The 12,187-nt window shown below is 41.6% G+C and overlaps 1 protein-coding gene across 12 annotated transcripts in view; it reads left to right on the forward strand.

Moving 5' to 3' along the window:
* Nucleotides 1-12,187, forward strand: part of UTRN (utrophin) — a 945,243-nt gene that overhangs the window by 696,288 nt on the left and 236,768 nt on the right. For all 12 annotated transcript variants that reach the window (XM_077486405.1, XM_077486408.1, XM_077486406.1 and 9 more), the window contains one exon: nt 9,826-9,955. In XM_077486405.1, the coding sequence (XP_077342531.1) occupies nt 9,826-9,955 (130 nt within the window). The remainder of the gene's footprint in view (nt 1-9,825; nt 9,956-12,187) is intronic.

Genomic DNA, 12,187 nt, shown 5'->3' on the forward strand with positions numbered 1-12,187 from the left:
GTTGGTGTCACTTTAAGTATCTGAATAACTAGTTCACCCACATGACAAGCTTTGGTTAAAATTGTATACTAGTATTTCTATACTAATAATCCTATGAGGATTCGTTTCACATTTGCTGAAAATTATCAATCTTTGTAAGAGATATATGAAAGTTTAAACTTATTATTTGCAGTGCCCTTCAGGTTTGAAATATAATCTCCTTTACAGATTTGTAGTAAATGAACACGTTCCAGCCATTAGACTTTGCTAATGACCCATCCTGATGTACAGTATATTTATTGTAGCTGCTTGACATTCCATAGATCATCTTGTATATAATTTTAAAAATACATTATTCTAAAAAAACATTAACAACATATCAATAACCTTCCTAATGCAGTGAGTTTACTGTCTTGATTGTATGAGTGATATGACAGTGGAAAGCCCTGGCACTGTGAAAGATAGTGGAAAACGATACAGGGTTTGCATTAACCACTTAAAGACCAGGCCTCTTTTTGCAGACTCAGTGTTTACAAGTTTAAAACATGTTGTTTTGCTAGAAAATTACTTAAAACCCTCAAACATTATACATTATTTTGTCTAACACCCTAGAGAATAAAATGGCGGTCATTGCAATACTTTTTGTCACATCGTATTAGCACACTTTTTTGGAAAAAACTTACTTTTTTGAACAAAAAAAAAAAGACAACAGTAAAGTTAGCCCAATTATTTTTTATATTTTGAAAGATAATGTTAGACTGAGTAAACTGATACCCAACATGTCACGGTTCAAATTTGTGCCTGCTCGTGGAATGGCGTCAAACTTTTACTCTGAAAAATCTCCATAGGTGATATTCTACAGGTTGCATGTTTTAAGTTACAGAGGAGGTCTAGGGCTAGAATTATTGCTCTCGCTCTAACGATTGTAGCGATATCTCACATGTGTGACTTGTCAGGACGCAAGCTCGTTGGGACAGGACACTTTAAAAAAAAAAATCTTTTATTTGCTTTTATTTATTTTTGCACTGTTTTTGAAAAAAAAAAATGGTCACTTTTATTTATACGGCTAGGTCCTGATCGCCTCCGACAGGTCCGGTAAGCGGCGGAGGGCGCGGTAGAGTGGTGGGTAGGGGGGTGGCCTCTCTCTCGCCGCCGATAACGGTGATCTCTCAGCGAATTCGCCGCAAGAGACCACCATTATCGTACACAGAACTGCCGGCTCCAAATATGGATACCTCAGTTATTGCAGAAGCTGCTGCCTTTATAGAGATATCCATTTTCAATGTGCAAAGTATATGTACAGGAGCCGACGGCAAGTAGTTAAGGCTTAATGTGAGGTTTCAGACTATGGTTTCTTAGCAGAGAAAGCTGTGTTATTGTCTTTCTTTGGATTCTAAACCTGGATTGGGACCTGGAGCTTGATGTTTTGAAAGTGTCTTGAGTGGGACAGAACTTTCAATCCTGTGCCCAGATTTTACTGAATGCTTGAATCCTGTGTGAGTACACAGGTGTACAAGCATTGTTATATCCTCAAGGCTGAGGAAAGCTCAGAGCATGTGGAAGAACCCCTGCATGGGCAACTGATGTCTATGTGAGCTTATACTTTCTTTCCAAAAAAAGATGGAGTACTATTCCTTCCACTGACCCCAATGATAAGTCACCATTTCATCCACTGACACCAAAGATGGGGCACTATTTCTCCCACTGACCATAGTCTGGCCCACCTAAATCCTGAAGGACAGTTTCTTTGGAATGTTTGGAGACCCATGTTTTAGATAATCACAATTTAAAGGATGGCTTAATTTGGAATATAAATTCCATGTAAATGCATTTCTAGTCATAGTAGTCACACTTGGTGTTTTCTTTTTTTTTTGTGAGCTGCAATAAAGCCTGCATCCTGAAAATTGTATTTCTGTCTGCTTTCTCTTCAGCTGTGTATGTCTCTAATATTTCATGTGGAATATGTGGTGCTGGATAGGGATGTTGTATGTAATGGATAGTTTATTCTTTGGAACTTACAGAAGCAGCATATTGCCTGCTGTATATTTTTTCCTTGTATGGCATAGAGGTGCATTAAAACCCCTATCAGGTTATTATTTGCTATTCATATCTTACTGGGAAGATTACCCTTAAATTGGTTGAGAAGTTATGCTGATCTCAATCACTGGTTGTTATAGCAAGCTATACAGTGTGTGTGTTTTTTTTTTTAATTATGAAGCTAAATACCTTATTTCACAGCACCGTTGTGCAGTCACGTGACCTCCCACCACTCTCCTTTCCCGGTTCAAGGACTACAGCAGGAGGGGGCTGAAATTCCCCTTTGTAGATTGCAGTTTGGTTGGAGTTCTCTTTTAAAATAACAATTTCCATTTAAGCTACCATACAGTCAGAGACAGCTGCACTATTATTATTTAGTTGACATTATTAAATGACAATTTTTGGTTTATCCACCAGTAATGTATAGTCATTATTTATAATTGCCAGATGTTTAGCTAGGTAATGATGGTGAAAATTCAGAATTTTCTTTTAAGCTTTCTCTCAACAAAAGACTGGCATTTGTTGTCTGAGCTTCAAAAATAAATAACATTATCAGCCCTTTTCTGACATTCAATTATATACAGAACCTTTCTCTCAGCCTGATAGCAAAGTGACAGATCACTGACCAATATGTCTGTCCGTGGTTGCTGTTATTCTGTGGGTTGCTGTTGTAATCAGGCACTTGGCTAATAAAAGTAATGGTAAACATTTAACTCCATACATTTGCAAGTTAAAGCTATCCACCACCATAGTAATGGTTCTGCAAGTGTAATCAAATTAACCAGCTTATCCTGATGATCCCCTAGTCCACACCAGTAATATATTCTGTGAGAGATTTATACTTGCTGAAAGAAACTGTAGACTTATTGTACCCTGTCATTCCTCTTTGTAGAGTACTCCAGTATGATATGAGTGGTTTTAACTGCCAGTTCCTGTCAGGCTCTGAACAATGGTATGGTATTACACCCCCTATAAAAAAATTGCATTAATCTTACCAAGGGGTTGCATAGAGGTTTCATTGATTGCTTGACTCATTACAGTCAGGGATTTTTTATGTTTCATTGAGGGGCAAAGGATTCAGAGACAATTGAGTTATACTGACGCCTACAGAAGTGTTTGGACACTGGCAAACAAACCCAGTTACCAGCCTGGTATAACTCCCTCCTAATTTCAAAATGCTTCGGTATCTGCAGCCTGCTGAACTAGACAGGCACCGGGCTAGTCTGAAATGCAACCTTTTAGCGCAACATGTTGAATCTCAAAAACATAGTGAGTCCTGCTGTAACAGGTCATTCCTGCTCACGATCCACTATTAGCTCTGATGCTGCCTACAGTGCACCAGTTTGAGGGCCTGACGCCGACAGCTTGGAATATTGACCCTCTTTTGAATCTTCCATATCTCTGTTAGGCATAGTTTTTCCTTGGCTCAACTAAAAGTTGAATAATGCCTTTGCTATAGGTGTAAGCCGTTTACATACTTCCTTAAGCTTGAATGAAATATTAGCAGGACATTGCTAGGGCATTGCTAAGTGAGGTGTAGTCATTACTGCTTATCTCCACCATCACATAAGTATAATTTTTCTCTGATTCATACCCCCTTACTTGCTCATCCATTCTCTTACTGCAGTAGCTCTGAGCTCAGGATTTGAGGGCTCACTCCTGTGATAGAAAAGGTGAGCAGTAACAACTAGGCCTCACTTAACAAAGGCTTAGAAATGCTCTGGGAGTATTCCAGCCAGGCTTCAGTAGGTATGTAAATGGCCTACACCTATAGCAAGGGCATTATTCAACTTTAATCAGAGCTGCACAGTTTGTTTTAAGCTACAGATGCCCCTTATCTGGATAGGCAGTTTTTTTTTTTTTTGGTAAAGGTAACCTGACCCGTTAACCACTTTCAGACCGGACCATTTTGCTGGTCAATGACCAGAGGTCTTTTTACAATTTGGCACTGCGCTGCTTTAACTGGTAATTGCGTGGTCATGCAATGTTGTACCCAAACAAAATTTGCGTCCTTTTTTTCCCACAAATAGAGCTTTCTTTTAAAGGTATTTGACTGACTCTGCGATTTTTATTTTTTGCGATATAAACGTAAAAAGACCGCAAATTTTTTAAAAAAATTATATTTTCTACTTTTTGTTATTAGAAAAATCCAATAAACTCAATTTTAGTCATACATTTAGGCCAAAATGTATTCAGCCACATGTCTTTGGTAAAAAAAAAGTCAATAACTGTATATTTATTGGTTTGCGCAAAAGTTGTCACATCTACAAACTAAGGTACGTTTTCTGGAATTTACGCAGCTTTTAGTTTATGACTGCCTATCTCATTTCTTGAGGTGCTAAAATGGCAGGGCAGTACAAACCCCCCCCAAATGACCCCATTTTGGAAAGTAGACCCCCTAAGGAAATTGATAAGAGGCATGTTGAGCCCATTGAATATTTTATTTTTTTTGCCTCAAGCGATTGAATAATGACAAAAATTTTTTTTTTTTTTTTTTTTACACAAAGTTGTCACTAAATGATATATTGCTCACACATGCTATGGGCATATGTGAAATGACACCCCAAAATAAATTCTGCTGCTTCTCCTGAGTACGGGGATACCACATATGTGGGACTTTTTGTGAGCCTAGCCACGTACGGGGCCCCGAAAACCAAGCACCGCCTTCAGGCTTTCTAAGGGCGTACATTTTTGATTTCACTTCTCACTACCTATTACAGTTTTGAAGGCCATAAAATGCCAAGATGGCACAAAACCCCCACAAATGACCCAATTTTAGAAAGTAGACACCCCAAGCTATTTGCTGAGAGGCATGTTGAGTCCATGGAATATTTTATATTTTGCCACAAGTTACGGGAAAATTACAAACTTTTTTTTTTTTTTTTTTCACAAAGTTGTCACTTAATGATATATTGCTCACACATGCTATGGGCATATGTGAAATGACACCCCAAAATAAATTCTGCTGCTTCTCCTGAGTACGGGGATACCACATATGTGGGACTTTTTGTGAGCCTAGCCACGTACGGGGCCCCGAAAACCAAGCACCGCCTTCAGGCTTTCTAAGGGCGTACATTTTTGATTTCACTTCTCACTACCTATTACAGTTTTGAAGGCCATAAAATGCCAAGATGGCACAAAACCCCCACAAATGACCCAATTTTAGAAAGTAGACACCCCAAGCTATTTGCTGAGAGGCATGTTGAGTCCATGGAATATTTTATATTTTGCCACAAGTTACGGGAAAATTACAAACTTTTTTTTTTTTTTTTTTCACAAAGTTGTCACTTAATGATATATTGCTCACACATGCTATGGGCATATGTGAAATGACACCCCAAAATAAATTCTGCTGCTTCTCCTGAGTACGGGGATACCACATATGTGGGACTTTTTGTGAGCCTAGCCACGTACGGGGCCCCGAAAACCAAGCACCGCCTTCAGGCTTTCTAAGGGCGTACATTTTTGATTTCACTTCTCACTACCTATTACAGTTTTGAAGGCCATAAAATGCCAAGATGGCACAAAACCCCCACAAATTACCCAATTTTAGAAAGTAGACACCCCAAGCTATTTGCTGAGAGGCATGTTGAGTCCATGGAATATTTTATATTTTGCCACAAGTTACGGGAAAATTACAAACTTTTTTTTTTTTTTTTTCACAAAGTTGTCACTAAATGATATATTGCTCACACATGCTATGGGCATATGTGAAATGACACCCCAAAATAAATTCTGCTGCTTCTCCTGAGTAGGGGGATACCACATATGTGGGACTTTTTGTGAGCCTAGCCGCGTACGGGGCCCCGAAAACCAAGCACCGCCTTCAGGCTTTCTAAGGGCGTTACAGTTTTGAAGGCCATAAAATGCCAAGATGTCACAAACCTCCCCCAAATGACCCCATTTTGGAAAGTAGACACCCCTAAATTTAGGGGTACACTAGTGAGACTAGGTAATAAATGGCGGGTGCCCTGAAACTATAAAAAAATAACCAACCAGCGTCACCTGTAACAGTTATATGGTGATCACTGGTGAAAGGGTTAACTAGGGGGCAATCAGGGGGCTTTATGCGGTAGTATATGGGGGTCCCTGGCGCTATAAAAAGCTGCGGCGAACCTAAATACCTACCTGCCTAACTAGCGTCACCTGTGACACTAATACAGCGATCAGAAAAACGATCGCTTATTAGGCTGGGTTCACACTGGAGCGATGCGGGAACGTCACGAATCCGCGGCGGGTTCCCGCATCGCATGCCTCCCGGCGGCAGTTCACACTGCCCTATGCGAACTGCTGGGAGTGTCAGTGAAATGTTAATGACACCCCCAGATCAGTTCGCATATTGCAGTGCGATCTGCAAACTCGGATCGCATGGTGTGAACACCCATGCGATCCGATTCTGCTGCGGACCAAAAAAAGGGTCCCGTGCGAGTTTGCGGCGGGTGCGACGCAAATTCAGCCATACTATCTGTATGGCTGAACTCGAATCGTACAGAGATCGGATGTGATTTGCACTGCAGTGCGGTGCGAATCACATCCGTTCTCATAAACCGCTGCAATGTGAACCCAGCCTTAGTGACACTGGCGACGGGGGGTGATCACGGGGTTAAACCTTTATTGGGGGGGTTAGGGGGGTACCTTAGAACTAAAGGGGGCTAACCCTAACTGCCCTAACAGTTATTACAGTCACAAATGACACTCGCCGGGTGATCAGGGGGTTAAACCTTTATTAGGTAATAAATGGCGGGTGCCCTGAAACTATAAAAAATAACTAACCAACCAGCGTCACCTGTAACAGTTATATGGTGATCACTGGTGAAAGGGTTAACTAGGGGGCAATCAGGGGGCTTTATGCGGTAGTATATGGGGGTCCCTGGCGCTATAAAAAGCTGCGGCGAACCTAAATACCTACCTGCCTAACTAGCGTCACCTGTGACACTAATACAGCGATCAGAAAAACGATCGCTTATTAGGCTGGGTTCACACTGGAGCGATGCGGGAACGCCACGAATCCGCAGCAGGTTCCCGCATCGCATGCCTCCCGGCGGCAGTTCACACTGCCCTATGCGAACTGCTGGGAGTGTCAGTGAAATGTTAATGACACCCCCAGATCAGTTCGCATATCGCAGTGCGATCTGCAAACTCGGACCGCATGGTGTGAACACCCATGCGATCCGATTCTGCTGCGGACCAAAAAAAGGGTCCCGTGCGAATTTGCGGCGGGTGCGGCGCGAATTCAGCCATACTATCTCTATGGCTGAACTCGAATTGCACAAAGATCGGATGTGATTTGCACTGCAGTGCGGTGCGAATCACATCCGTTCTCATAAACCGCTGCAATGTGAACCCAGCCTTAGTGACACTGGCGACGGGGGGTGATCACGGGGTTAAACCTTTATTGGGGGGGTTAGGGGGGTACAATAGAACTAAAGGGGGCTAACCCTAACTGCCCTAACAGTTGTTACAGTCACAAATGACACCAATGCAAAAAAAAAATATGCAATTGGTGTCACTGTGACTGGGGGGGCAGGGGTAATTGGGGGGGTGATCGGGGGGGGGAAGGGGGGGTGTGAGTGTGCCTGGCATGTTCTACTGTGTAGTGTTGTGTTGGTGCAACTCACCGATCCTCTCTCCTTGGTGCCGGAAACGAAAAATACCGACACGGAGGAGAGATTACATCACTTCCTCTGCCTGTGTTTACATTACAGGAGAGGAGGTGATGTCACGGAGCATTTCCATTCGTTGGGAGCGATCGCGAGGGGGTGGCCATGAATGAATGGCCGCCCCCTCATCCCGGATCGCTCCCGAACGAATACCGACCGCCGCAGGCACCGGGGGGGGGCCCCGATCGGGCCCCCCACCCGCGGGAAGGCAGGGACGTATATAAACGCCCATATGCCTGCCCGTGCCATTCTGTCGACGTATATCGTCGTGCGGCGGTCGGCAAGTGGTTAAGGTTGTTTTGGCTTCCTTTAGAAAGGCTTGTATTCTCTTTGTCATCCCTGATAGTCTCTGTAAGCCTGGGTTCACACTAGTGCCATCTCAGAGATCTCATGTGATTCGCACCCGCACTGCAAGTGCCCATCACATGCGATCTCTGAGCAATGCGAGCTCAGCCATACAGTTGTATGACTGAACTTGCATTGGATTCGCACAGAAAATAGTGCAGGGACTTGTTTTTCCCCGCAATAGAGTTGGATCGCATGGGTTTTCTCACCTATGCGATCCAATTCCTGTACGAGTTTGCACTACGATCTGTGAACTCTGTGAACTAAACTGGGGGTGTCATTAACTTTGTTAACGACACCTGCAGCGGTTCGCACAAGGCAATGTGAACTGCCTGTGGGAGAGAAGCGATGTGGGAACCTGCGCTGGAATCACGCTAGTTCCCGCATCGTACCAGTGCGAACTCAGTGTCAAGGAGAATCGGCTTCACTCTCCACAATTTCTAGGTTTCTCAGACAGATCATTATCCAGGCTTATGGTCTTAAGGATCAGGTTTCAACCTTTTTCTGACTAGGTGCACTCTACTAGGTCTGTTGGCTATCCAGCCTTCAACAACTGTTTCCCAAATTTGTAAGGCAGTGTGGAATAGGGTGTGTGCAGCACACTTCTACTGTAAACTGGACCACTAATGAATAAGTAATTCATTAATAAGCTCTGTGGATTATATGTGGACTCCAGCATTGACCTTTTCTGTGCACCAAATAGATGGGAATGCATGTAGAACTGATTTATTACACCTACTGGTCATTCAAGGGAAACTTGTAATGAGAAAATATGTAGACAACTATTTCTCACTTCTCCTTCCTGAATTGATAGTTTCTTTGGCTCTTCTGCCAATCAAATGGCTTCAATTTTATTAGTCTCTGACCCAGAACAAGCTTTGACTTTCCTCTGACTCCATGATTCATATACATGTTGGAGACAACCTAAGAAATGTTTTCAGAGGTAGGTCAGCAATGAAAGCCTTTATATTTTTTTCAGTACAGATATCCCTAAAAAAAGTGTATGTGTTATTGAATTTTTGCCATTTGATAGCACTTAAAAAAATCTTCACACATTTTTTATGTCTAGTGTCAATAGCACACAGTCTGTTCGTGGCAATTCTGGCTTGTTGATTGACAGGTCTATTTTGTCCAGCTCAGTGAGGCTGACTTGTAAGGTCTACAGATTAATCCTGTTATTAACCATGCTGTGCTTGGTGTACCCTGAATAACATCAGATATTAGCTAAACCTATATTATGTCCCATTAAACAACTCACATGGAATATTCATTTACATCCATCTTTTCAGAAATATGCCATTAAATTTAATTGCCTAAAGAGTTGTGCAAGACTTCCCTGCAATGGATCTATGAATATATAATATTTGAGCAATGGCTAGTGACTTTAGAAATGTACATAGGCACACTTTTTAGATTTACTTCAAAGCGAAACTCCAGAAACAGGAGTACAATTTCAGAGCCTCTGTGTTCTGAATCCATGCACCTGCTACTGCCTGCATGTCAAACTTTGACATGCAAGTGTGTCTGTGCAGCAATGGCATGTGCATTCAGTAGAAGTAGCTGGTGACCCTGGATAGTGCCTGAAAAACTGGGGAGAAAGGCAAATGAGGAATCGTCAGGGAATGCTTTGATCTCTGTGAGATGCATTAAATATGGACTACTCTACACTTACTCATTACTTAGCATGCATACATTTAACTTAAAAAAAAAAATTTATCTGATGTTAGGTCAGCTTTAAAGTGTAATGGTGCCAGATACTATGTATAACTATAACTCCGCATTTTAAAATTTGTTTTTGTTGTAGGTCTTGAAACGGGAATTGAAGGATAAAGAACAGACAGTCCTGAATGCCATAGAACAAGCACGGATTTTTATTTCTGAGCAGCCCATTGAAGGCCCCGAAGAACCAAGACGAAACTTACTCCCTAAAACAGGTAACTTCAGTTATTGTTCTTTAACTTTATTATTTTTTCTAAGGAAGAAATACTGTTAGATTTACTCTTTGATTGAGGAAATAATTAGCCTGTCAAATATTTTACGAGAACAGTAAATTTAGAGTGGCATCATGGACAATTTCCAGATGTATTGAACCTCTTGTAACATTATACCTTCACCTTACTGTGATTTATGCCTGTAGATGCATTATCAGAAGTGATCTTTCAGGAATGAAAGAGCTTAAATCTTGTTGGTATACAGTGACGGTCCTTCTCTGCTTTAGCACTCAATCATACTCATGTTATCGGTACAGTGAACTGTTACTTGCACTGTTCATATCAGTCTATGTATTGCAGACTCAGTAGTTTTCAAGTATAGCAAATGTCACTTGTGCAATACATGTCACTTCTCCTACCTATTTGTCTAATTCCTGGTTCAAGGATTAAGAAATAAACTGACACTAACGTGAAGGTAATAGATATATATTAATTAACTACTAAAAACCATGAAGGAATGTGTCCCAACAGCCTGCAATGGCTATTGTATATGGTATAGAAATTGGGGGCCCAGAAGAGCTGTTTGCTTTAATTTCTGGGACCAGTCTATGTTTATACTGTGAGTAGGCAAAACAGGATTGAGTTGCATTTTTGCATGTGGATAGAAGAAAATCTTACAGAAAATGGTATAAAAAGATTATAGGTGAGAGAAGACTGTATACAGTATGGAAAAAAGTAGGTTAATTTGATATATTAGATATATTTAGAATAAGGGATACTTATAACCTGCAGTTGAAAAAAAATGTCTGACATTTCAAATTGGTATGAATAAAGGGCAACCTTTTCCTGAGTCCTTATTATGCTCTGTACACACGGTTAGACTTTCTGGCGGAAAATGTGCGATCGGATCGTGTTGTTGGAAAATTGTGTGTGGGCTCCATCTGACTTTTTCCGTCAGAATTTCCGACACACAAAGTTTTGAGAGCTGGATCTGGACAACAAAATCCGATAGTTTAAATTCCGATTGTGTGTAGACAATTCCGACAGACAAAGTGCCACGCATGCTCAGAATAAACGAAGAGACGAAAGCTATTGGCTACTGCCCTCTTTATAGTCCCATTGTACATGGTTTACGTCACCTCGTTCTGAACGATCGGATTTTCTGACAACTTTGTGCGACCGTGTGTATGCAAGACAAGTTTGGGCCAAAATCCGTCTCAAGAAATCTGACGGATTTTGACGTCAGAAATGTCCGACCGTGTGTACTCCCTGTACACACGGTCGGACTTTTCTGACGACAAAATCTGTCAGATTTCTTGATAAGTGTACTCCACGTTGAAGACCATGCTTGCTATTGATGCACGATTTTTTTCAGCAGCTTGCAAATGGCTGTAAAACACAACCAGTTCAATTTCACATATATAAAGGGAATAGCTGTTTAAAGATGAACTTCAAGCACAACAAATTTGTGTTAAACATTTAAAGTTATGCATACCTATAAGAAATGTGCACTTCTTTTGCCTTCAGTGGTCTGTGGATCCTATACACTTGATTATTAGGTTACCTGCTTTCTATGTGTGTGGTGACCAGTCCTCTCACTCACACTCTGTTGTAGTGCTGATGTTACCACATGCAGTAGGCAGTTAAAGCTGGCCATGAGTGGATTGAAAATTGGGCCAGTTCAGCAGGGACAGCCACATTTCAATCCATGTATAAGCACTCTGATTGTACAGAAGTCGATCTTCCGATTGACTTTTGTACAACTGCCCTGTCAAATTTTCCCTGCTCAGTCTGCCCTGCAGACTTTAGACTGTACCCCTCATCAGTATATTTTGATGGTGTGGAAGTCCTCCTACTGTTAGAATGCAATAATAATACACAGTGGAGAGAATTCCCACATTCACACATTTGAGGTTGGGTCAGTTTTTTTTATTCAACTCACTGGTTGAATGAAAAAACTGACTAATGTATGGTCTGCCTTACTGTGCTAAGACTTTGTTATTTACTGACATCACAGGCACAGCATTCTAAAAATGAGATTAACAAAGGAAAGTGAGCAGCACAGCCCTGTTCTGCTGATGTAATTCTATCTTAACAATATAGAATTGAACAGTGAGTAGCCATGCCCCCACATGTTCCTCCTCCCTTGGTTGACAGCAGGATCTCCAGCCAGCTGAACACCAGCCTTGCTGTGAAGCTGCAGCATGTCCTGGTCACATGATCCTCAGAGATTGC

The sequence above is a fragment of the Lithobates pipiens genome, unplaced genomic scaffold (assembly GCF_037356315.1).
Source record: "Lithobates pipiens isolate NorthernLeopardFrog02 unplaced genomic scaffold, aLitPip1_a1.2 Scaffold_18, whole genome shotgun sequence".
Taxonomy (NCBI): domain Eukaryota; kingdom Metazoa; phylum Chordata; class Amphibia; order Anura; family Ranidae; genus Lithobates; species Lithobates pipiens.